This window comes from Haliotis rufescens, unplaced genomic scaffold (assembly GCF_023055435.1).
Source record: "Haliotis rufescens isolate VD_foot unplaced genomic scaffold, xgHalRufe1.0.p SCAF_4, whole genome shotgun sequence".
In the NCBI taxonomy this organism is placed as follows: domain Eukaryota; kingdom Metazoa; phylum Mollusca; class Gastropoda; order Lepetellida; family Haliotidae; genus Haliotis; species Haliotis rufescens.
The window spans coordinates 58,029,826-58,052,092 of record NW_025964112.1 but is presented as its reverse complement, the minus strand read 5'-3'; the positions used below and the strand labels follow the sequence as shown (position 1 = coordinate 58,052,092).

Genomic DNA, 22,267 nt, shown 5'->3' with positions numbered 1-22,267 from the left:
CCTTAACTCATTCACGTACATGTCTTGTACTCACCCACCCCGGTGATGGATGTGATGTGAATATATATATGATATTATTGTAATCACCCCCATACGCTCTTTCGGCTTGTCTTTGGGCTGTCACAAGACTTAGTAGTGCCTGCTCCCACTCACAAACACTCGGTTTCCAAGGTAAGTTAAGTCATCCATGGAGTGTACACCAGCATAGGTGACCTTCACACCAGCGTCGTAAAGTTCAGAAGCAATCTGCTGAGATTACCAGGCACCTAAGTGACACACTTGATAGTCAGCACAAGCTTATGTGACTCCTTCACACAATCGTCGTGAAGCTGAAACGTGAGCGACTGGACGTCTCTCACACTCAACTCGAAGCCACAATCCGACTGAAGGATCAGTTAAACAGTGGACACAATTCCCATGAGCACGTGAGTACAACGTGGGGAGCCTAAACGTCGTGTATCTCGCCAATGTCAATAAGATCTTCACAATTGTACTTTCACCATACTCCGTAGATATTATGGTTTAGAATAGATACCATACAGGCCGGAGGTGAGCAGCACACATGCTGTACTTCATTAACATTAATGATAAGACATGGATGAATAGGTGAGGTGAAATGGGGTTTAACGTCGCGTCCAAGATCATTGCACTTATATAGCGACGTGTGTGTGTGTGTGTGTGTGTGTGTGTTTGTGTTTGTGCTTGTGTTTGTGTGGCTGCTTGTACTAGTCCGGACTGATGCCGATTTATAGTGCTAGCACACTGAGATACCATGCCGCAGTTTAACAAGAATACCCCACTCAGACACAGTATTCTGACTCTGAGCCGACCAGTCCTTGTTTTAGCCCCTGAATGCCGAGTGCCAGACAGGGTAACAACAAGTACCACCGTTTAACGTCTTTTGGTATGACGCGGCCGGGGATCCAACCCAGGACTTTCCGCTCTCTGGGCGGACGCTCCACCACTAGACCACGTAGGCGGTCTATTATATATATGAACAACAATTATTTGCTGTAAAGCGCTCGCGATGGATCGTGTATTCTCTTATTGCGTACGCACGGTTTCACTACACTTAAACTGCCGGGCAATAGAAAGTATGCTCTTGAAAATTAGTTTTGACAAAAACATTACGACCGTTATCAAAACATTACTTGGCTGAAATCGGCGTGTCGCTGCGAAGTTCACGATTCAAGCATTTCTATGGCTCACCATCTTACATTTTCACTTTTAAAACGATCAGAAGTGGTGTTTTCTGAACTCTGCACTCATCAACGAAGATTGCATAGAGTGGCATAGATAAGGGAATGGATATATGACTTTTTAAAAAGAACATCTGATACAACGTCTTCAGAATATCACTCAATTCTTGTTTCTTTGAAACATTTTCGCTGGTTCAAATGCAAAACATTTCTATTATGCTTATAAAAAGTAAACACAAGTCTACGTGACACTACCTTTTACCTCTGAGTATAATGTTACAATGCCGACCACACGATCACAACAGTTTTGTTTCCATACGACTCACGTTACCTAGACTTAAGCTTGTTGGGTGGCCGTGACTCTTACTGCGGGATTTTCTACATAGGGACAATTCGGTTCATGTCTGGCAACGGGAAACACTTTTGATAGAATTACAATGATGAGCTCTTACAACCTGAATACCTGTGTATGAAGAAATGGCGACGGAAGGGGAACGAAGATTGAACACAAACAAAGGTACGTTCACTGTTCGCTTTCTGAATTACCTTTCAGAATTACCTTTCAGAAGTGTCAGTGGTCGTTTCGCAAACAATTGTTGTTTGTGGGTGAGTGAGTTGGGTTACACACATGCCAGCTGACACGTCTAAGGCACAAAGCTGTCGCCTCTAGGGCACAAAACTGACACGTCTAGGGCACAAAACTGACACGTCTAGGGCACAAAGCTGACACGTCTAAAGCACAAAGCTGACACGTTTAGGGCACAAAGCTGACACGTCTAGGGCACAAAACTGACACGTCTAAGCCACAAAGCTGACACGCCTAAGGCACAAAACTGACACGTCTAAGGCACAAAACTGACACGTCTAAGGCACAAAGCTGACACGCCTATGGCACAAAGCTGACACGTCTAAGGCACAAAGCTGACACGTCTAAGGCACTAAGCTGACACGTCTAAGGCACAAAACTGACACGTCTAGGGCACAAAGCTCACATGTCTAAGCCTAAAAGCTGACACGTCTAAGGCACAAAACTGACACGTCTAAGGCACAAAACTGACACGTCTAGGGCACAAAGCTCACACGTCTAGGGCACAAAACTGACACGTCTAAGCTACAAAGCTGACACGCCTAAGGCACAAAACTGACACGTCTAAGGCACAAAGCTGACACGTCTAAGGCACAAAGCTGACATATATAATAACACTTAATCAGTGTTCTTTCTTTCCGGAAATCAAACTCATTGCGAATCATTTGCGTCTCGTGAGAAAGACACGAGCTAGCTGATACATTCATGAATAATTTGGAGGTTCACTTAGTTATCTCTCTTTGTATCACATTTGCCCAGAAGAATTGCGTTTTCGTCATAACCATTTTAAAGACGTGTATATTTATATTTAATCTGTCTCCTAACGCCTTAGCTCAATACACATGCTAATAAGAAAAGATGTATAACATCAATATCAAGCCCCATGCCAGTAAAATGTGTGAGCGTGCCCATGTGTCAGTATGATAGCAGTTGTCGCGAGAGAGGATCACCGCTCAATGGCGCCTATAAATAAAAGCGACAGATCCATTACCATACCAGTAATAAATCTCTGGACCCGTGGCGATCTGAGTTAGAATAGGTCTTCCTTCAACAACCCATGCTTAAGGAAGAAAATATGGATGTCAACTTCTTTGTTATAAGGAACACAACGTTTCGATGTATATGCTTACTCCTTCATCAGGTGAATGGATGCTATGAGGCAGAGGGCATATTACTGAACCGCAAAATAAACGTCACCCCCAGTAACATTGTGCATGAAAAGTTGTCATTTAAATATCTGGGTAATTTCTGTCAAAGTTTCTAAAATTTAACATTACCTTTTCCGGAAAAATTAAATTTGATGATACAAACACAAAGCAGATGACCGATCGCCCAAATGCATCACGGTAAAGGCCATGGTAACCCGATACACTTGAGGTCCGTGCAAAATTTAAATGCACATGCGTTCCCCCATTTCTTGTCTTATAAAAATCCACCCAGATCGGAAAACATTCCTTCGTCATTGAATTGCTACCGCATGCCAGGATTAACAGGAAATTAGCGACACCAAGACCATGGACGATTGCAAGCTGGACAAACCGCCCTGCAAGTAGACGATGCATTTCAAGTCCACTTAAGGACCATATACAGGCTCTAGCAACGGTACCAGACCACCAACACTACAGATGACGACCACGTAGTGGAAGGCCAAGGGTCACCACCCGACGTCAGAATCGTCAGATTGTTCAAGACCGCTTTGTTACTGCTGCGGAAACTGCTCGACAGACCATGACGTCCTACCAAGGGCAACAACTGCGTCAGGCTTTCCTCAGTGTGTGGGCTCAAGTGCCTATGGCCTTCATCAACCGCTTCATCCATTCCATGTATCGACGTTGCACGGCAGTCATCAATGCACATGGCAAACACACGAGATACTGACTAGTGTTGTGTTTCACTTTAAGAACTTTTGACACTTTAATTTCAACCTTGATGATCAGTTTTGCCAAGTTTCATCTTTTTAATCTGTCTCAAAGTATGTTTACAGTGTTTCTCATATATCTATCCATGGTGACTTTTCTTTTGCGGTTCAGTATATTACAATATCCATGCTTTAATAAACAGGAGCCAACTCAACTGGATCCCAACCTTTGATGACAAGTATATTCGCCTATCCCCGGATCATCATCATACCTTGCATTCACAATACGGAAACATGTAGGCATGCACAGAATAATCAAACACAGTCCGTCTCTCGTTCGTTATTGAATTGCTACCACATGCCAAGATTGAAAAGAAATCAGCGACAGCAAGCCCTTGGACGATTGCTAGCTGGACAAACCGCCTGGCAAGTAGCCATTGCATTTCAAGTCTACGTAAGGACCATATACAGGCTCAAGCAACGGTACCAGACAACCGACACACAAATGACCGGAGACCAAGGGTCACCACCCGACGTCAGGATCGTTAGATTGCGCGACAGCATCTTGTTACTGCTGTGGTAACTGCTCGACAGACCATGGGGACACAACATCGACACATTAGTGCGGACACCGTGCGTCGACGATTGACGAGCAGACACCTCCACTGTCACAGGCCACACCGAGGACCCATTCTATCACTACGTCATCGCCGGGACCGTCTTCAGTTGATAACACAGCACCAGCATTGGTGACACAGCAGTGGAAAAGAGTCTTTCTCAGACGAGAGCCGTTACTGTATCTCAACAGCGGAGAGAGAGATAGAGAGAGAGAGAGTCTGGCGACGCCGTGGGGAACGTTATGCGGATGCTTTTGTTGTTGAGAGGCTCGTGGGGTGGTCCGAGCATCATAGTGTGGGATGGAATTGGGTTTGCACAGAGGGTCGGTCCTGTGGTCTTCCGGAACATCGGTCCTGGGAGGGGCAATGGTGTCACAGCAAGTCAGTATATTGATCAAGTCTTGAGACCACACGCCATACCTCATTCGGCACGTCGGGGCAACCACGAGTTTCAGCATGATAACGCCTGTATTAGGAATAACCACTACGTATTTAGTTCGCCAAGGCTCGCTAAATACAATGGTTATTCCTAATGCAGGATATTTACCATCCCCAAACACACTCGCGTGATAACCTCTATGTACATGCTGTGCTGCTGTAAGGGTCCACGAGTGTTACAGTAGTATCTGGTAAACGTAAGACATACACATGTACGCTAACACACACATGTGCCTTGTTTCGTTGTATTATTACCTCAACGTTTGTCACTTTCAAGTATCATATTTAATGGTCAAAGCACATTCTCGAAATATATATTGTTCTATTATAATTCATTGTTTCAGAATGTCCACGGGGAAAGTGTCGCTACTATTTTGCCGTACTTCTGTCGGTTGGAATGGTTTTAGGGAGTTGTCTGCGAGCGAATCTCGGCTTAACTATTGTGTGTATGGTTCGCCATCCCCACAGCAACTTTAGCTACTCTCAAGATCTAGGAGCAAGGCCAACAAACAGAACGGTATCTAACTTGATCACACGTCATTCAAACAATATACACCTACGCGATGATCACTCAAACTACAGCTACGAATCTGGCAATTCTAGTCAGATTGGCAGTTGGATTACCAATGATGGTGCTGAGGTAAGAATGTTCTCCAATAAGTTATGTACAAGCTGTAAACGTTTAACACTTACCTTCTTATGTTCAGACACAGTCAATTTAGTCTAGATACCATCAACATTAAACATACATATGACCTGTGTATACTAAAAAGTAAAAAAAACCCTGATTATTCAATATTAATATTATAGTTAATCTGACATAGCAGATCAGCACAGGTGTTTGTTGTCTGGCACAAGATGTCGATGTCATTGTCTTGGTTGCACCGGCAAAATAACCACTTAAATGAAACCTGCGGCAAAGGGTCTAGCAGACATGTACACGTGTCAGTCAGGTTTCTAACAAAGCTCCAGGGCATTCCAAATATGACATGTAAGCATCTTTACGCCCTTTTAAGCATACAGTGATGTCTCGTTTGTATTTATAGATTGGGGAGTTTGATTGGAGCAAAGACATGCAAGGTATCATTCTCGGTGCAATGTTCTGGGGATACCTGTGCCTCCAGATTCCCTGTGGGCTGCTTGCCGAACGATTTGGTCCCAGAAAAGTCATGGGCATAGGATTTATTCTGTGTTCTGCATCAACATTGTTTTCACCCGTTGCTGCCCGAAACAACGTCTACATCCTGGTTGTTATAAGGATTCTAACTGGCGCATTTGTGGTGAGAGCCGTCCTGATTTGTTTGATATATATTTTAGATAGAGCTGCAACTTTATAGGAATTAGTTGTGATCATATTTGGCAGCATAACTTGAAAAAAAGTTTTATATTTTGATTTAAAGTAAGTCTATATACAGGATACAATTATTCAAAAACAAACAAGGCAAGTAAACCGGTTCTTGGTTCTACATCCTGATTGCTATAAGTTCCTAACTGGAGCAGTTGTGGTTAAAAATCATAAGATTGGTTCTGGTTTTTTGGTTTTTTAAAACATAGATGCAACGTAAAACACTCGACTTTATAATTATGATAGTCAAGGAAACGAAAAGTTACACATGTACACTGGCAACTTGGTTTGGTGATTCGAAATATAGAAATATTCTTCACAATTCATTATTATACAAAAATTAAAAAATGCAAAGAGTTGATTAAATGTATGGGCTCGATAAGCTATACCAAGCTTGAAATGTGATGAGAATTGACTAATTAATAACACTCGAATGGTTGCATTGTATGACGGCGGATTGTGCGTCACTCTACACGGGGCGCATACTGCTGTTCATGCTATCAACCTCTGGTAATCCTGGCCCGGGCTTGGGTTATATTAGCAGTGATTTCAAACATCCATGTTCATCTGTTTTTAAGTCTGTATTGTTCACATCGCTTCCTGCATTCTGGATACACTGGGCACCCAAATCAGAAATCTCAACGTTACAAGGTATAGCATTTGCAGGTAAGCAAAGTGACAAAACCATGTACATAACTATTAAGCGGTCGCGTGGTCAGTAGTGATTTCAATCAACCCATGTGCACCTGTTTGAAGTCAGTATAGTACACATTGCTACATGCTTTCTGGATTCGTTTTGGCACCCAAGTAAGAAATGACAATGATTCAAGGTATCGCATTTGACGATGACCACATGGGAATGTTTTTCAATTCCATAACGACGACATCAGTTTGCTTGAAGAATCTATTGTTCCTAATACGTTGGTATCAGAAAGGTACTCAAGGTGCTAGCTAACTTTGAAGCACCATTACCATTGCTGCTCCTGCTGATAATAATGTGTCATTTCCCACTAGAACAATGCATGTGTTACTATTCACATTCGAGAAGATACAGGTCGGATTTGTCTTCAGCAATCCATGCTTGCCGTAAGAGGCGAATAAGGGGATCGGGTGGTCAGGCTCATTGGCTTGGCTAATGTATGGCATCGTATTCCAATTTCCTAGACCGATGCTCATGATGTCAGTTTCTGGTTTGTCTGGTCCAGACTCGATCACTGATAACCGTTATATAGCTGGAATATTTCTGAGTGCGGGTTAAGCAACAATGAAACACACTGCTGCTCATGAACGTCATTCGCGTCCAGTGTGTTAACACAAACACTACTGTTCTTGTAACTAATACTGCTATAGTGACTACAACCTCTGACACAACTACCCCGACTTAAAGCACATTTCCATCATTAACTGAATGTACCAATATTCATTCCCCAAATAACACAAACAAGAAAAACTGATTTTATACCATTTATAATGTTATGTCGCAAACTGACTATTCAAACTGAGTTATTCTCTAATGTTTGTGTGAGGATCTACTGCATATAAAGGCATTCGGTTTTATAAGTAGTGAGTTTTATATTTTACGCCGCTTTTAGCAATATTCCGGCAATATCACGGCGGGGGACGCCAGAAATGGGCTACACACATTGTACCCACGTCGAGAATCGAACCCGGGTCGTCGACGTGACGAGCGAACGCTTTAACCTCTAGGCTACCCGACCGCCCGGTTTTATAAGTAAATCATATTTAAATATGTTTCATGTGTTGTTGAATTTTGGTTTATTTTTGTACATTGATGCAATGCGTGCTAGGTGGTGAAGTTGGAATTGCTTTGGTCTTCCCGCTGTCTGGAATCCTGTGCAGATCTGGTATTGACGGCGGATGGCCTTCAGTGTTTTATGTAACAGGTGCGTATTGGTAACGCATAGAAGATAATCTTTCATTGTGTATTTCAGTAAAATTATAACATACGTAAAACTGAAGATAAACACTACGCTTCAGGTTACTGTATGTATGTCGAAGATTGTTCAAGGAATATCACGGATACAATAGTTCAGTGCAACATTTTAAATTTTCTACTTTCCAGGGGGCCTCGGGGTAGCATGGTCTTTATCATGGATGTTTCTTTCGCGTGATAAACCACGTGACCATCCATGGATTTCAAAGGCTGAAAAAACGTTCATAGAACAGACTACCAAATCACGGCTCCATGCGAAGAAGGTATGCCAAATTGAAAACAAACGAAACCAATTCATCGAACGCAATTGCTCCTCTTTATTATCACCATCTCCATCTCCATCTCCATCTCCATCTCCATCTCAATCACCGTCTTAATCTCCATCACCGTTATGTGCATTAATATCACAAACCTTATTTATTGTGATAATGTCAATATTGATGCACGCACATCGCACGATGATCCTTTTGGTTGTTTTATAACAGAAGGACCCTAGCCGACATTTCACGCAACAAAGTAAGCGAATTGTACTCACATATATACCAGGAACAAGAGAAAACTTTCCCTTAAGATTTAGGTTTTCCAAAAAGGGTCACCTTTTTCATTGTGGACACATTGAACGTGTTGCTGTTCCTAGCACCAGGCACACGCTTCACATACCCCAATAATTTTGACGCATCAAGGAGACTTGGTCGAACTACCTGCATGTTCAACCTGGATCCCGCCCCGCCATAGAAACACTAGTTCTTTTATCAAACACCACATTAGTCCTCATGGATTAGTGACCAGCAGTAGTGGCGCGTGTCGATTCGAAGTCAGGTAATGAAATGAGACCATGTATAATTATAATAAAAGCGACACAAGTCTTTTCATGATCAGAAAAATAAATTCATGGAAGTCAAATGAGCCTTACTCCGTTGATGAGCTTTGAGCGAACCTCACCCGGTATTGAAGCAGTGCGTAGAATAGAGGTCGCAAGGTCATGGCTCATGTTGCACGAGACATACTACCGATGTACTCTGAGCGCTGATTGGTCTGAGGGCCTGCTTGTGTCCCTATCGCTGTGACCAGCTTTATTCGTTCGTTACAAATACAGTAAACTACGGTTATAACGAACTCAAAGGGACCACTGAGTTTAGTTCGTAATAACCGTAGTTCGTTATAAGCATAAATACAGCATATAGGCAACAAATGGCCGGGACTAAAAAAATAAGCGTGCTCGTTGTAATGGTATTTAAATGTAACGACTACTTTAAGGTATTACGGACGTGTTTTGAAATAGGAATTGGGAAACATGGTGTATACAGACCCATGATATACTGACGATAATTTCATTTTAACCATATACTAAATCGGACATGAAAATTATAGCGACAAGACCCTTTCCATATTCATCAGAAATCTCTGCCAAAAGCATGAGCATGTGTTTATGAATTACTAAGGTGAACGTATCCTACCCCTCCGGTGACACCCGTCACAAACACACGCTAAGGCAAGTTAAATTAACAAAAGGTACACGTCAACATAAATAATTATATCTCACATAATTTGTGTCACTCATGCTTCAAATTTGGAAATGTCCACCATTACATTTTTGAAATCTTTACTGAGGCCTTCAACGTTGTCACCTTGATTAAATAACTTCTGAGCAAGTGTCGTACGGCTCTTTTAATCTTAGTAGAAAGAACAGGCTCCATCGTACCTCAAACGTTGTAAAATCTTGGAACCAAGGGCTGGAACTGCAGGAATAATGCTCGACATAAGGGAAAGTTGAAGTAATCCCTCTTGTCATACAGTGGAGAGTGTTTTGTCACACTCTTTACGCATAGATCTAAATTTGAAACAGATGAGGCGGTCTTTTATGTCTAGTTCAGGTACATCTTTGTTTGTTTGTTTGTTGTTTAACGCCGCAATAATCCAGCTATATAACGGTCTGTAAATACAATGTAATCGAGACATGGCCAGACAATACAGTGATTGATATCATGAGCATTGATCTACGCACTTTGGATACGATGATATGCATCAGCCAAGTCAGCGAGCCTGATCACCCGATCCCGTTAGTCGCCTCTTACGACAAGCATGGTTTGGTGAAGACCTAATCTGATACGGATCTTCATGGGTTCAGATACATCAATGCTATGTAATAAACTTCAACCTTCATTTCATAATGTACGTCATTCACGTGTTTTCTGATGTATTAGTACCTTGTTCTATGTCTGTCTGTGCAGAAGATGCCATGGAGTGATATGTTGAGGTCGTGGGCGGCGTGGACGTTAATCTGCACCCACACATTGTACGCCTACGCCTACTACATGCTACAGCTTCAGCTTCCAAGTTACTTCAATGAAGTCATGCATTTTGACATACAATCGGTAGGTGGAAATATTATACACGACCTTACAAAGATGATGACTGGCAACCATAAAATGACTTACGAATATCATAAAACTGTAAGTAAAAGAGATGAAGTAGTGTTTGGGAAAACGAAGTTTTAACACATTTCAGTATCATCAGATCTGTGTATCATAACCCCCATGGGGTCCCGGGGTAGATAAGAATGTGTCCCCAGCACCCAATTGCTGGTCGTGATTGGCGACCGAATTGGGCAACCCGTTTGCCGTGGGTTGCTGTGTCGGTGGAGGAAGGGATTCTGGTGGTTGAGGGCACTGGAGCCAGGAACAGTGTTCTCTTGCCCAACAAACCACTTTGACCCTGACTTCACCTTGACGGGTGGTAGAACTGGCCCGGTTCTATCAATCAGCTTGGCATGTCAAGCCAGTGTTAGAAACCTCCTTGTTTAATTTTCTACATGATTTTGTATTTGGGCTTAGAATGTTAAACTTTGTATGAACACTTTTGCCTTGAGTCCTATGCCAGAAGGCGGTGGCTCATGGGCCAATCCATCTTCCCGAGGCAAGTGAGTTAACTGACCTTAAAAGTCCAGTTTCCACCCTTGCCGAACTAGGCTTGAATTACTGGGCTTGATCGTAGCGCCACAAGTGGCTATTACCAGTTATGTCCCTTATAAACCTCTCCAATGGACCAATCAGATTCCACCTCTCGTATCACTTGCGTTTGCTTCACACAAAATGGTGGCGCCAAGTCAGGACGATCTGATCGATAATCAAGATCTATATTGTGATAAAACGGGTCTTACATCTCGAAATGCATCAAATCACGTGAGCACCTTGATTAAAAACATGAAAAGAATGGGAAAATTTCTGCTGACAACGAGCTGGCGGTGCACATGTTTTGCAAATTCTGCAATCGACCGAAATCTACACGACAGTTTACGAACCGGATTTCGATTTCGGTGCGCGATTTTGATTGGATTATGCATAGACTCGTTAGTCCAGCCAAAATGTAACTCCATAATACCAGCCTAGTTCGGCAAGGGTGGAAACTGGACTTTTATAGTCAGTTAACTCTCTTGCCTCGGGAAGATGGGGCCAATCTGGTAATGTCGACCTCCGAGTTCTAAATGTCTTCAATTTCTGGTTTTGAGCCGAGCAAGCCTAGCGTTTTATTTGGTAGACAAATAGAGCTATTCATGCCGTATTTAATGGAGTATATCACCCCTGTATCCCTCTGTTTTCATGCTGAAGATCCGCTGCTGTGAAACACTTTCCTTGTTGACACCCCGTAGTGGGTGGGGAGCGGGGGTGCCGAATCTTACTACCGACAATTTGTCCCTTACCAATTCTGGGTCCGTCAGAAATGACAAAAAAAGTCGTTTAGAGGCAGATCATCTTTCATTTCATGATCATGTTTCAGTTTCAAAGCAACAAGAAACTTGGAAAAGGTTTATAGCTGTTGAATCTACAAATGGAGAGACACTCGAAATCATTCCTTTTGTTGTATCAAAGTCAATTCATTCTATCTGTCTTCCTCCAAATCCTACCACTTGGAATTCGGATCAAATCACATATTATTGCTGCTAATCTAGATCTAGATATTATCTCTCCATATCGGCTCTTGTCTGCTCCTCCCTGGCAGCTGGTGAGGCCAGAAGTTGACGTTTGCCTCACCATATTTATTATATTTGACACCAATCAACTAATCTATCAACAGGAATATGTACAATTAAGAAATAAATATGACACACGCCGTTCAATATTTACTGATGGATCCAAGGACAGTGGCAAAGTAGCATGTGCCACTGTCGTTGGAACGAAACATTTATTACCTAGAATATCAAACAATAGCTCTATTTTCACTGCTGGGGCTATCCTTACAGCCTTGGTCCATTCAAAGACAGATTGCAACAATTTATCATCTTTTCTGATTCTATATCTTGTCTTCAGGCACTGACAAATGTCTCTTCTAAACATCCAAATATTTTAGAACTTTATTATGATCTTTCAACCGACCAATGCGACATCGTATTGTGTTGGTTGCCCAGTCATGTGGGCATAAAAGGCAACACACTGGCTCAACAAATCTGGGACACCATTTCCAATTCCATACAGTGATTATAAACCTTTGACTAGATGTTACATCCGAGATCTTATGCAAAAGAAGTGTGACACCCAAGTAGGTATCAATAAATTACATCAAATTAAGCCAACTATCGGCTACGCCTCCTTGGGTTGTCAGTCTAGATTTAAAGAGATCATTTTACGACGATGTCGTATTGGCCATTCAAGATATACACATGAATATGTATTAAAAGGTGAGGGTCCTCCGTTTTGTTTCCCTTGTGATGAGAGAATCACAGTCAAGCACGTACTGCTTGACTGTATTGATTTTCCCATTACAAGGGATCAATATTTCAAAGAGTCATCCATGAAGGATAATTTTAATCTAAGTTCTCATTTAATCATAGATTTTTTAAAAAGAAATAGAATTATTGACCAATTTTGATGTACGTAGTTATTTTTTTACGAAATGGTAGTGTATAATTATTAACCGAGATTGTTTGTGGCTGTGTCCTCGAAGGGGGATGAAGTAGCGTAAAATCATTGTCCCCCCCCTGAGAGGGTTTCATAAGACTAAGTCATTCACAGTTTGTTATTCCTACCGTAATTTTTAATCGTAGTCTATTTGTGAATTTTAATTGAGGGCTAAAATTGACTACAATCGCCAGCAGCTGAACCGGTGGTGTAAATCCTGCTGCAGTTAGCAGAAGTATCGTTAGTCCCCACGGTCCCTAGTATGGTGGCCAGACTTTGGTTGCTGGCGATCTTTTGCCCGTCTTTCATAATGTATTGTTAAATCATAGGTTATTCTTTTAATTGTTCTCAACCAGTTTTAGCTTTAAACTGCGATAGCCTAGTTAGTACACTGTCCGTCGATGACAGGTTTTTATTCGTCTACATTTAAGTATTATTAATGTTCTCGTCACAATATGGCTGAAATATTGCTGATGTGAAGTTAAATATTGACTAACTCACTCACTGTGTATCATATAGTTTAATTCTATAAATATTGCCATGCATCCTTCTTCCGATTGTTAGATTTAAGATATTTTATATTTGACAACTTCGTTCTGTTAAACGGTAATGCGCGACAGGGTCAGAACATAAAGTTCGATATGTGATGGGTCATCTCCAGAGAGAAACAACACAGTGTATTGCTTTAAAAAAAAATCATAATTTTGAAAATTGTAATCAATATCTGTGAACAAACACGCAAACGTTCCCGCTAACAATCAACGACAGTAAAGCATGATTCACTGGTCTAACACATTTTGATTATTATATTGTCCATTCAGGGAAATACTATTTGTCACAGTGCTTCCCAATATGAACCCTGAATGTTCTCTGTGTATAATATTTGTAGCTCTGATGGTGCTTCATTAGTTCCATTGGACAATTATTTTGATCACATGGTCCCTTTTGTTCCTGTAAATCAAATGGCGCCTTTTATAAAAACCTAATACCTTTCCTCTGGAAACTTACGATAAAAACGTCAAAAGAGGAACACCAGCGCAAATTGTTCCACATGTTGACGATCAACAATACTTCTCCATTTGAGTGTTATGGCGATTTACTTGTTAACAGTTTCTAGGATGCTCATGTATTGTGTTGCTTCACCGACAGAATGGTTTGCTTGTCATGCTGCCGTACATCTGCACTGGTCTGTCGATGTTCCTGGCTGGCTGGCTGACTGATGCAGTTATTCGGAAGCACTTTCTGTCTCGCGACAACGCAAGGAAGCTTATGAACACTCTAGGTACTAACTGATGTTTAGATTTTAGATGTAGGTACTGTTACTGTTTCAATATAGTTGGACACAAACATGCATAATGAACATATATAGAAATCATTTGTGGGCTGGTGCTATGTACTAATACGTTCGTTTAACTGTGGAATCCCATTGACATTGGAATGGATGCAGACCAGCTAAAATGCTAAAGCATATACATAGAAATATTGTTCGAGAAAAATGTTGATTTTACGTTGTGCAAAAAGACGGCGGACGTAGAAGGCCCAACTCAAACTCCGGCGCTACTCACTCAAGAGTGACTTGAGCCTAGGCTGAGATCACTCTGGAGGATCTTAAACCTCGACTCAGATCACTTGCCCCTAGGTTCAGACCACTCCACTCTCGTAAGCCCACATGACTCCCCGGGCTCAAATCACTTCCCCTAGTAACTTAAATGTTTATATATCATTGTATGTTTGTGTATATATTTTTAACTTTATTGGAGGCGTATATAGTTGGTGACACACATATGACTGTAGACCAATGATCTTCGCCCTCCGTGTACGATGTCTCACATTTAAGTCACATGTGATAATCATCCAACCCGCATGACACGACAGGAAAGAGTCCTCGGTGACCGATTCTGCACCGAAAAACTCACGGCACTTGTAACATGGTGCATTAGGCCATTCCGTTAGCATTCTTAAGGCCAACCCAGGACTATAGCTTCTTCCAGTCGTTACATCAAGTGAGCTACAGCTTTCAGGTATCGTGATGTAAGCATATGACACTAACAAACATAAGATAACAAGAGGGATTGACAATACGAATGCTTGGTACACGGGGAAAGGGTCGACAATGATTTAAAGGGGAAGTGTACACGCAAAAATCACTTTCTTTCTTTTTCTAAACAAAACGCAATTTTAGAATTAGTTAGTATCTGTGTTTGAAAATATACACTCATTTTTTTCACAGTGAAAGTAGGAAGCTCACAATAGTGTGAAAATGATATGCCGTTATGAAGCCTTCGTTTTACGAGCGAAATAGGCCTGAGTTATCCCCCTTAGATTATGACGTAATTGGTGCCAACTCAACTGGGTCCCTGTCTATTCTCAACGCAAAAGATATCAAGGACCAGTTTGCGGTAAAACAACATGGTCTACGACACACTCCGGCGCAGTGGTGACTCAGCATAACACAATTCTGGCTGGCATCTGAGACGCTAGAATCACAAAACTGTACCTACACCACGTGAAGCGGCTCTAACAAAGCATGATGACGTCATAATGTTTATCAATTGGCACCAATGACGTCATATTGCAAGGGGCATAAGCCATGGTGTTTTTGTTATGAAAATAGAACACTTGGTAAATGTGAAAAATATAAATCGTTTAAATGCAAAAAATATGTTAATTAAATTTGATGTTTTTATATTTTTGTCTATGACACTTCTATGTTAACACTTTTAATGTGGAAAAAGTACAAGAAAAATTGGTTCATTTCCGTGTGAACTTGCCCTTTAAGGTGACAATTAGGGCCGTTCGGATAAGAGATTGATTAACTGACCTGGAGGTGTCGTCCCAAAGTTACATATGCCGAAACGTCTGTAGGCTAAACCATCGACCCAGTGCACAGCTAATCCCTGCATTTTACCTGTTACCTTGAATAATGGGTAAATGTGACTGTGTCCCAAAACCTCTACAAAGGAAGTGACAAGAATATTACTAGACACGATGGTCCATACCTGACACTAAAGACATAAAACTCGTTCTTAGATCGTAATGGAATACGTGATGGAGTATGTCAGTGTATCTAAGGTGTATGAGACGTGCAACTACATCCATGTAGCTAGGAGATTGTTTTTCACTGCTCCTTTAGCAGACACAATCGGTTCCTAGTCTGCAGTTGTGTACTTCTTGGGTGAGTGAGTGAGTTGGGTTTTAACGCCGCTGTTAACATTATTCCAGTTATATCACGGCGTGTCAGCTTAATGTGGGAGGAAAGCCCCACGTGACGCAAGTCTCAGACGTTTACCACTTCGGTAAAACCCACGAGCACGGGTATGGTGCTGACAAACCTAGAAACATAATAGGGGCGAACCGGGATTCGAACCCGCAATCATAGATTTATGGCGTGCCCAAGGGACGCAAATCTGCACAGCGAATGACGGCGCCTTAGACGACTGGGCCACCCATGCCCCCTGTATACGTCTTGGGGCCGAACCAATATAGTGAGTCTGAAGATGTGGGGAAGGGGATAAGGCAGTGTCCCTTTTGGGTGGTTCTGGAAGCCATCTCATTTGTTGTTTATTCTGGGTCCGGCAATGCCATAGTGATTCAGGTGCACAGGGATTCTGTCGTCATCGTTGACCGAGGTGACAACAATAAGGTAATTGTTGAAGTCGACGGCATCCGTCAGTAACATGTTTTATGCTGAAGCCATGGCTTCAATCCATCTGTCCTGAAAAATATCTGAAGGAAGGTAGGCAGAACCTTTCTGATTAGCACATCGCCCACAGAAGGAGAGCTACCCTTTCGTGTTGACTTGATACACAATGCCTAGTGTCATACCCAGAAAGTCGACATTGTTTTCGAAGTTGATTCATTAGCCTTTATTCGGGGGACCTTAACGTCTTTGCTTGAACGGAACTCCTACAATTTGTTTAGCTGAGAAGGCGAATCCTCTTTGTGTGCCTCATTGATCTGCTCCATCCACGGCTGACTTGAATTGTTTTACAGATTTGAGAGATATCTCTGTGTTTTACCACTGATAGCAGTCCGTCGTCAGCGAATGTGTAAATTTGGATAGTGTAATCGAATTCCAATTATTGAAGTAATACACTAAAATTACCCAGAAAATGTTAGAAATAAATAATTGTTGCCAGGGGATTTATGTTTATTACATGGCCACCCAGAGTGATTATAAAGCAGACAATGCCCAATAAGTTTGAGATAAACTATTAGAGTTGCTTTTGTTTGTGCTGAGATTTACACGAAAACACCGCAATTACAATAACACAAGACTGGTTTGTATTCTCATTACAAATCGCATATAACATGCAAGGTTCCTTTGGGAATAAACCCATCAGGCGTCATGTTTGTGTAAAACATTTTCGAATATTTTCATGTGTGATGCCAACTACAATTGCAAAACAGGTATCAAACATCTGGAAAATATGTGCTGTCTTATGAATTCCCAGCCTCTTCTTGTTCATCTTACAGAAGACGAGTTAACAGCTAACCATAGTTACCTCATTGCCATTTGTGGTGAAAGATCGTATAATTTAAACCACTAATCATGTGCTAACAGAGACAAAATACAGCATAAAATACGTTTATATTGTCAAATATATATTAACATAAAACTTGTCAGCCTTTATCGTTATTATGAAATATTTGTTGATAGACAAGCATGTAATGAAAATCACTTTATCAGGACCATGACAGATATTCAATTTGTAGTTAAATTATTAATCATTCAGGAGATAAACAATTATACTGTATTTTCATTGCAGAGTTAGGTTACTTGTACATTTAACCGCGCTAAATTGAATTTTGAACCGAACGCGCAGCGTCAGGTTGCAAATGTAAATGTTAAATGTTAATTTAAATTGTTAAATTGTCTTTAAAGATTTCTATCGTGTTTTCTGCAGGAAATATATTGTCACACATTATTTGAATATTGATATAATTATTTAACTATGCCTACCGGCAATGAAAAAAGTACTATTCTATGAATATTAGCTACCGCGGTGATGCGGCCGTCAAACCAGTTGTTTCAATCAGAGGGGGTGTACAAAAAAAATAAGTTACACAATGAAATGCACACATGTTTGTGATATTGTGCACAAGAGTATTTTCTAAAAATACTTTTCGTTTATGAAGAATGTCATTCTGTAATGAAGGACAAACGTACACATATTATACTACAGCTGTGTTTATTCTCTTTTTAAGTGCTTGATCTCTTCTGAAATTGGTTACCACAAGTTTGTTCAAGCTTCTGTGTAATATATGCTTTTAGTGTCATCAAAAGTGATAAAAGATGACAAACCTTCCACATACTTTGTCTTCACATAAAGCTGAAACACAATTATATGGGTAACAAACCCATTACTCGACATCACGGATCACACACTTTTGCAGATGTCATCAACACTTTACAACTTCAGTTTATTTATGATTTAAACAATATTTATTTCCAGGAAAAAGGAATGGGATTGGTGGAACAGGTTCAACCTATTTAAACACCTCTCCCTACAAAGATCATTTAACGATTAATAAGAGTAAACTGTACATAAAACAATAAATTTAGATTGATTGTGCCTACTGTTGCAAATATTATGATGATATACAAGTCACACACAAATACGCAAATATGTCATGATGTCACCAACAGTTTATTTGTGTGTCTGTAGGGTGCGGATTGCATGCCATCTTGATGATCATCCTGGCACAGCTGGACAGTAGAAGTCAAATACCTGCAGTAGTCTTGCTGTGTTTAGCAGGGGCATTAAATGGACTTGCCTTGACTGGAGGGTTTAATGCAACGTTTCTAGAAATCGCCCGTGTCCATTCTGCTACTCTCTTCGCCGTGTCCAACACCATTGCAAGTATATCAGGGATAGTGGCGCCCTATGTAGTGTCACGACTCACGCCCACAGTAAGTATGATTAGTGACCCGTGAAGATCCGGTGTAGAATGGGTCTTCAGCAACCCATGCTTGCCGTAAAAGGCGACTATGCTTGTCGTAAGAGGCGACTAACGGGATAGGGTGGTCAGGAACGCTGACTTGGTTGATGCATGTCATCGATCTCAATTGCGTGGATCGATGCTCATGATGCCAATCACTGGATTGTCTGGTCCAGACTCGATTATTTTACAGACCGCCGTCATGGCTGGAATATTGCTGAGTGGAGCGTTAAACAACAAACAAACAAACAAACAAAAGTATGATTAGCATTGCATTAAAGGGACGACTGGAGCTTCTGGACCTTTTGTTCGTGTCAACTTATGTTATTGGGCCCGTGAAGATCCTGTGTTGAATACGTCTTCAGCAACCCATGCTTGCTGTAAAAGGCGACTATGCTTGTCGTAAGAGAACGGGATCGGGTGGTCAGGATCTCTGACTTGGCTGATGCATGTCATCGTATCGTAATTGTGTGAATCGATGCTTATGATGTTAATCACTGATTTGTCTGGTCCAGACTCCATTATGCACAGACCGCCGTCATAAAGCTGGAATATTTCTGAGTGCGGCGTTTACCAACCAACAAATAAAATATTGGGCCTTAAACGTTTTCTGATCTCTGGGAACAGACGGTTCATGTGTAAGGTAGACACAATTTTATGGATAACAACTTCTATAATACTTTCGGTATAGCTGCCTTATACCGTTGTCAAGCATGACTGATTTAGGGACATAGTACAGAATATATATAGTAGGTTGAGGATTAACAGTAACAACAATTGCATACATGAGTGGGATAACATAGGTGGGGGTTGACATCAAAGGGATACTGTCACAACACGATGGACAGAGAATACATAAGTGGAAGCCAATGGGACATGAAGCCAATTAAACAGGATAGGTGATTATTGCTTGATGGGTTCATAGTTGGCGGATGGGATGAAATAGCCTTGATCTCTGTTGATTGATGGCTTGTGGCGGCGAATGTGGACTGCTTCTGTTGGTTGTATGCTGCTGAAACATGAATGATCAATGCATGATGCATGCATGACCCACCCATGTCTAAAAGTATAACATACCCTGATCCTGCACTTCCCATAAAACCAAGTGATATTGGAGAGAGCTCATATTTTATTACACATTTAATATTTTGATTACAGTATCAGCGACCGTTATTGGCAATAGAAATGATCGATACGAGGAAGACGAAGTACAAAGTTAAGAGAGAAGTGTAGTGTACATGTACATATAATTATGTATTTAACAAAATACGTAAAACTTCAACCTTAGGCCAAACCAAGAAAAGGCAACTTGTCCTTATATATACTTTCGCTGTCTCTGTGAATGTGTTTCTGTATCGAGACAGCATTTTATTTTGTGCATGATTGAGTCAAAATCAAACTTATTTCAGCACATTTACATTCACTGTATGTAAATATAATCTTTGATTATGAAGAGGAGATGTATAATTTTGGTAGGGGTCTCCAAGGAGGACGGTGTGTTGCATTGTCACTATACAGATTTCATTTTACCGTTGTATCAATTTTCAACGTGACAATAATTTGACAACCATGATACTAAATAAATTCATTTGTTTCAATTTCAGTTTGGCTAATTCTCTGATACTTGTGATTCTTGGGTGTTATAAAACATAGAACCTTGGTCGTGCTTTTAAGAACATACACGACAAGTTCATAGAACGCCTTTCCTATGCTATGACAAAACATGTTAATTTGGCCATGCATTTAATAACACAAATGAAAAGTTGATAGAACGCGCTTCCTATGATAAAACATAGAACCTGAGGCGTGCATTTAATAACAGTTATGACACGTTGATAGAACGCGTTACCTATGATAAAACATAGAACTTTGGTCGAGCAGTTAATAACACACATGACAAGTTGATAGAAAGTGTTTCCTATGTTTTGATAAAACATAGAACCTTGGTCGTGCATTTAAGAACATACAGTATAAGTGGATAGAACACGGTTCCTATGGTGAAACATACATCTTTGGTCATGCATTAAATCCCACGCATGACAAGTTGATCAACGCGTTTCCAATGATAAAACATAGAACATTGGTCGTGCATGCCAGAACACACATGACAACTTGATAGAACGCGTCTCCTATGATAAAACATAGAACTGTGGTCGTTCATTTTATAACATACATGGCAAATTGCTAGAACATGTTTCCTAAGACAAAATGTCGTTATTTCCCCATGTTTCCCCAGGGTTCTCAGAGTGAGTGGCAGTCTGCGTTCTACGTAGCAGCGGCTTTGCTGCTCATGTCAACCATTGTCTTCCTGTTTTCTACGACCACCCCACAACCCTGGGCTCTACCTCCTGTTGACGATACAACCACAGTGGACAGTCTTACCGAAGATCGCACTGAAGATAAATTATAACCCTGGACAAAATACATATGTATATTTGAAGTTATATTACGCCAAATATATGACATATGACAGTATATCACAAGGAATATTTGAATGCTGAGAGGATATGTGTCTGATAAAACCGTGTATGATCTTGTTGTTGTTTGGAGACCACGTTTTCCGTGTTTAAAGTGTCCGGCCAAAAATACACCATGTCACATACTTTTATGTTAGAGTATCATTGTGTTATCTTTTTTATCACGGGCCCATGGCCACAATGATGATGCGTACATGAACTGCCACATCATAAAAGGGTTAACCTGTCGTCTAGAGACGGGTCTGCGGCCAACATTGAAGGATAAATTATAGCCAAACTCGGGGGCACGGGTGGCCCAGTCGTCTAAGTCGTCTTGAGTTGCGTCCCTTGGGCACGCTAGAAACCTATGGTCGTGGGTTCGAATCCCGGTTCGCCCCGATTATGTTTCTAGGTTTGTCAGCACCAAACCCGTGCTCGTGGGTTGCAACAAAGTGGTAAACGTCTAACACCTGCATCACTTGGGGCTTTCCTCCCACTTTAAGCTGAGACGCCGTGATATAACTGGAATACCGTTAAAAGCGGCGTTAAACACAACTCACTCACTCACTAAAACCAAACTCATCACAGAGAACCATATGTGACCACCTATGAATACCCACGTTTAATATTGTGATTCCAAGATTTCCAGGAGCGTCGTACGATACCTGCTAAGAAGTTGTTTGAACAAGGTTACAACAATTAAAGCTTTCAGAAAAATAACTTTCTAAAAGTTGTATGGTATGCCTTTGCACGTGTTTGTGACGACCGCCAGTCGTAGGGCAGGAAACGCCCACCTCATCGCGAACAACTTGTATCCTGTGTTCAATAATTCATAGTGATTTATAAGCACGTGTTTATTATATCACCGGAAGCAGCTTTTAGCAGAGGTTTCATGGGATTACGGAAATTGTTTTGTCGCCTTAATGAACAACAATACTGACCCGGCTTTAGGGCAAGATGGAGCTCTTCAAACGTA

At 41.1% G+C, this 22,267-nt stretch overlaps 1 protein-coding gene across 4 annotated transcripts; it reads left to right on the top strand.

Annotated features, from left to right (window-relative positions):
- The first annotated feature begins 105 nt into the window (after positions 1–105).
- Positions 106–21,443, top strand: LOC124114292 (uncharacterized transporter slc-17.2-like). 4 transcript variants are annotated; one of them, XM_046474811.2, is made up of 11 exons: positions 106–171; positions 1,586–1,716; positions 5,043–5,338; positions 5,745–5,978; positions 6,622–6,709; positions 7,852–7,947; positions 8,127–8,260; positions 10,229–10,372; positions 14,042–14,174; positions 18,562–18,806; positions 21,072–21,443. In XM_046474811.2, the coding sequence occupies exons 2-11, from the start codon at positions 1,677–1,679 to the stop codon at positions 21,243–21,245; spliced, it is 1,584 nt and encodes a 527-aa protein (XP_046330767.2). In that variant the 5' UTR covers positions 106–171; positions 1,586–1,676; the 3' UTR covers positions 21,246–21,443. The 4 variants fall into 4 exon arrangements, with proteins under 4 accessions (XP_046330767.2, XP_046330766.2, XP_048238471.1 ...); XM_046474810.2 differs by having other exon boundaries at positions 112–425; XM_048382514.1 differs by lacking the exon at positions 106–171 and adding an exon at positions 3,847–4,641 and having other exon boundaries at positions 5,043–5,215.
- The last annotated feature ends 824 nt before the right edge of the window (positions 21,444–22,267 follow it).

Coding starts and splice junctions, on each gene's coding strand:
- LOC124114292 (XM_048382513.1), top strand. CDS start 4,503: ATGCGGATGCTTTTGTTGTTGAGAGGCTCGTGGGGTGGTCCGAGCATC. Junction 5,339..5,744: donor TTACCAATGATGGTGCTGAG/GTAAGAATGTTC, acceptor TTGTATTTATAG/ATTGGGGAGTTTGATTGGAG. Junction 7,948..8,126: donor TTCAGTGTTTTATGTAACAG/GTGCGTATTGGT, acceptor TCTACTTTCCAG/GGGGCCTCGGGGTAGCATGG.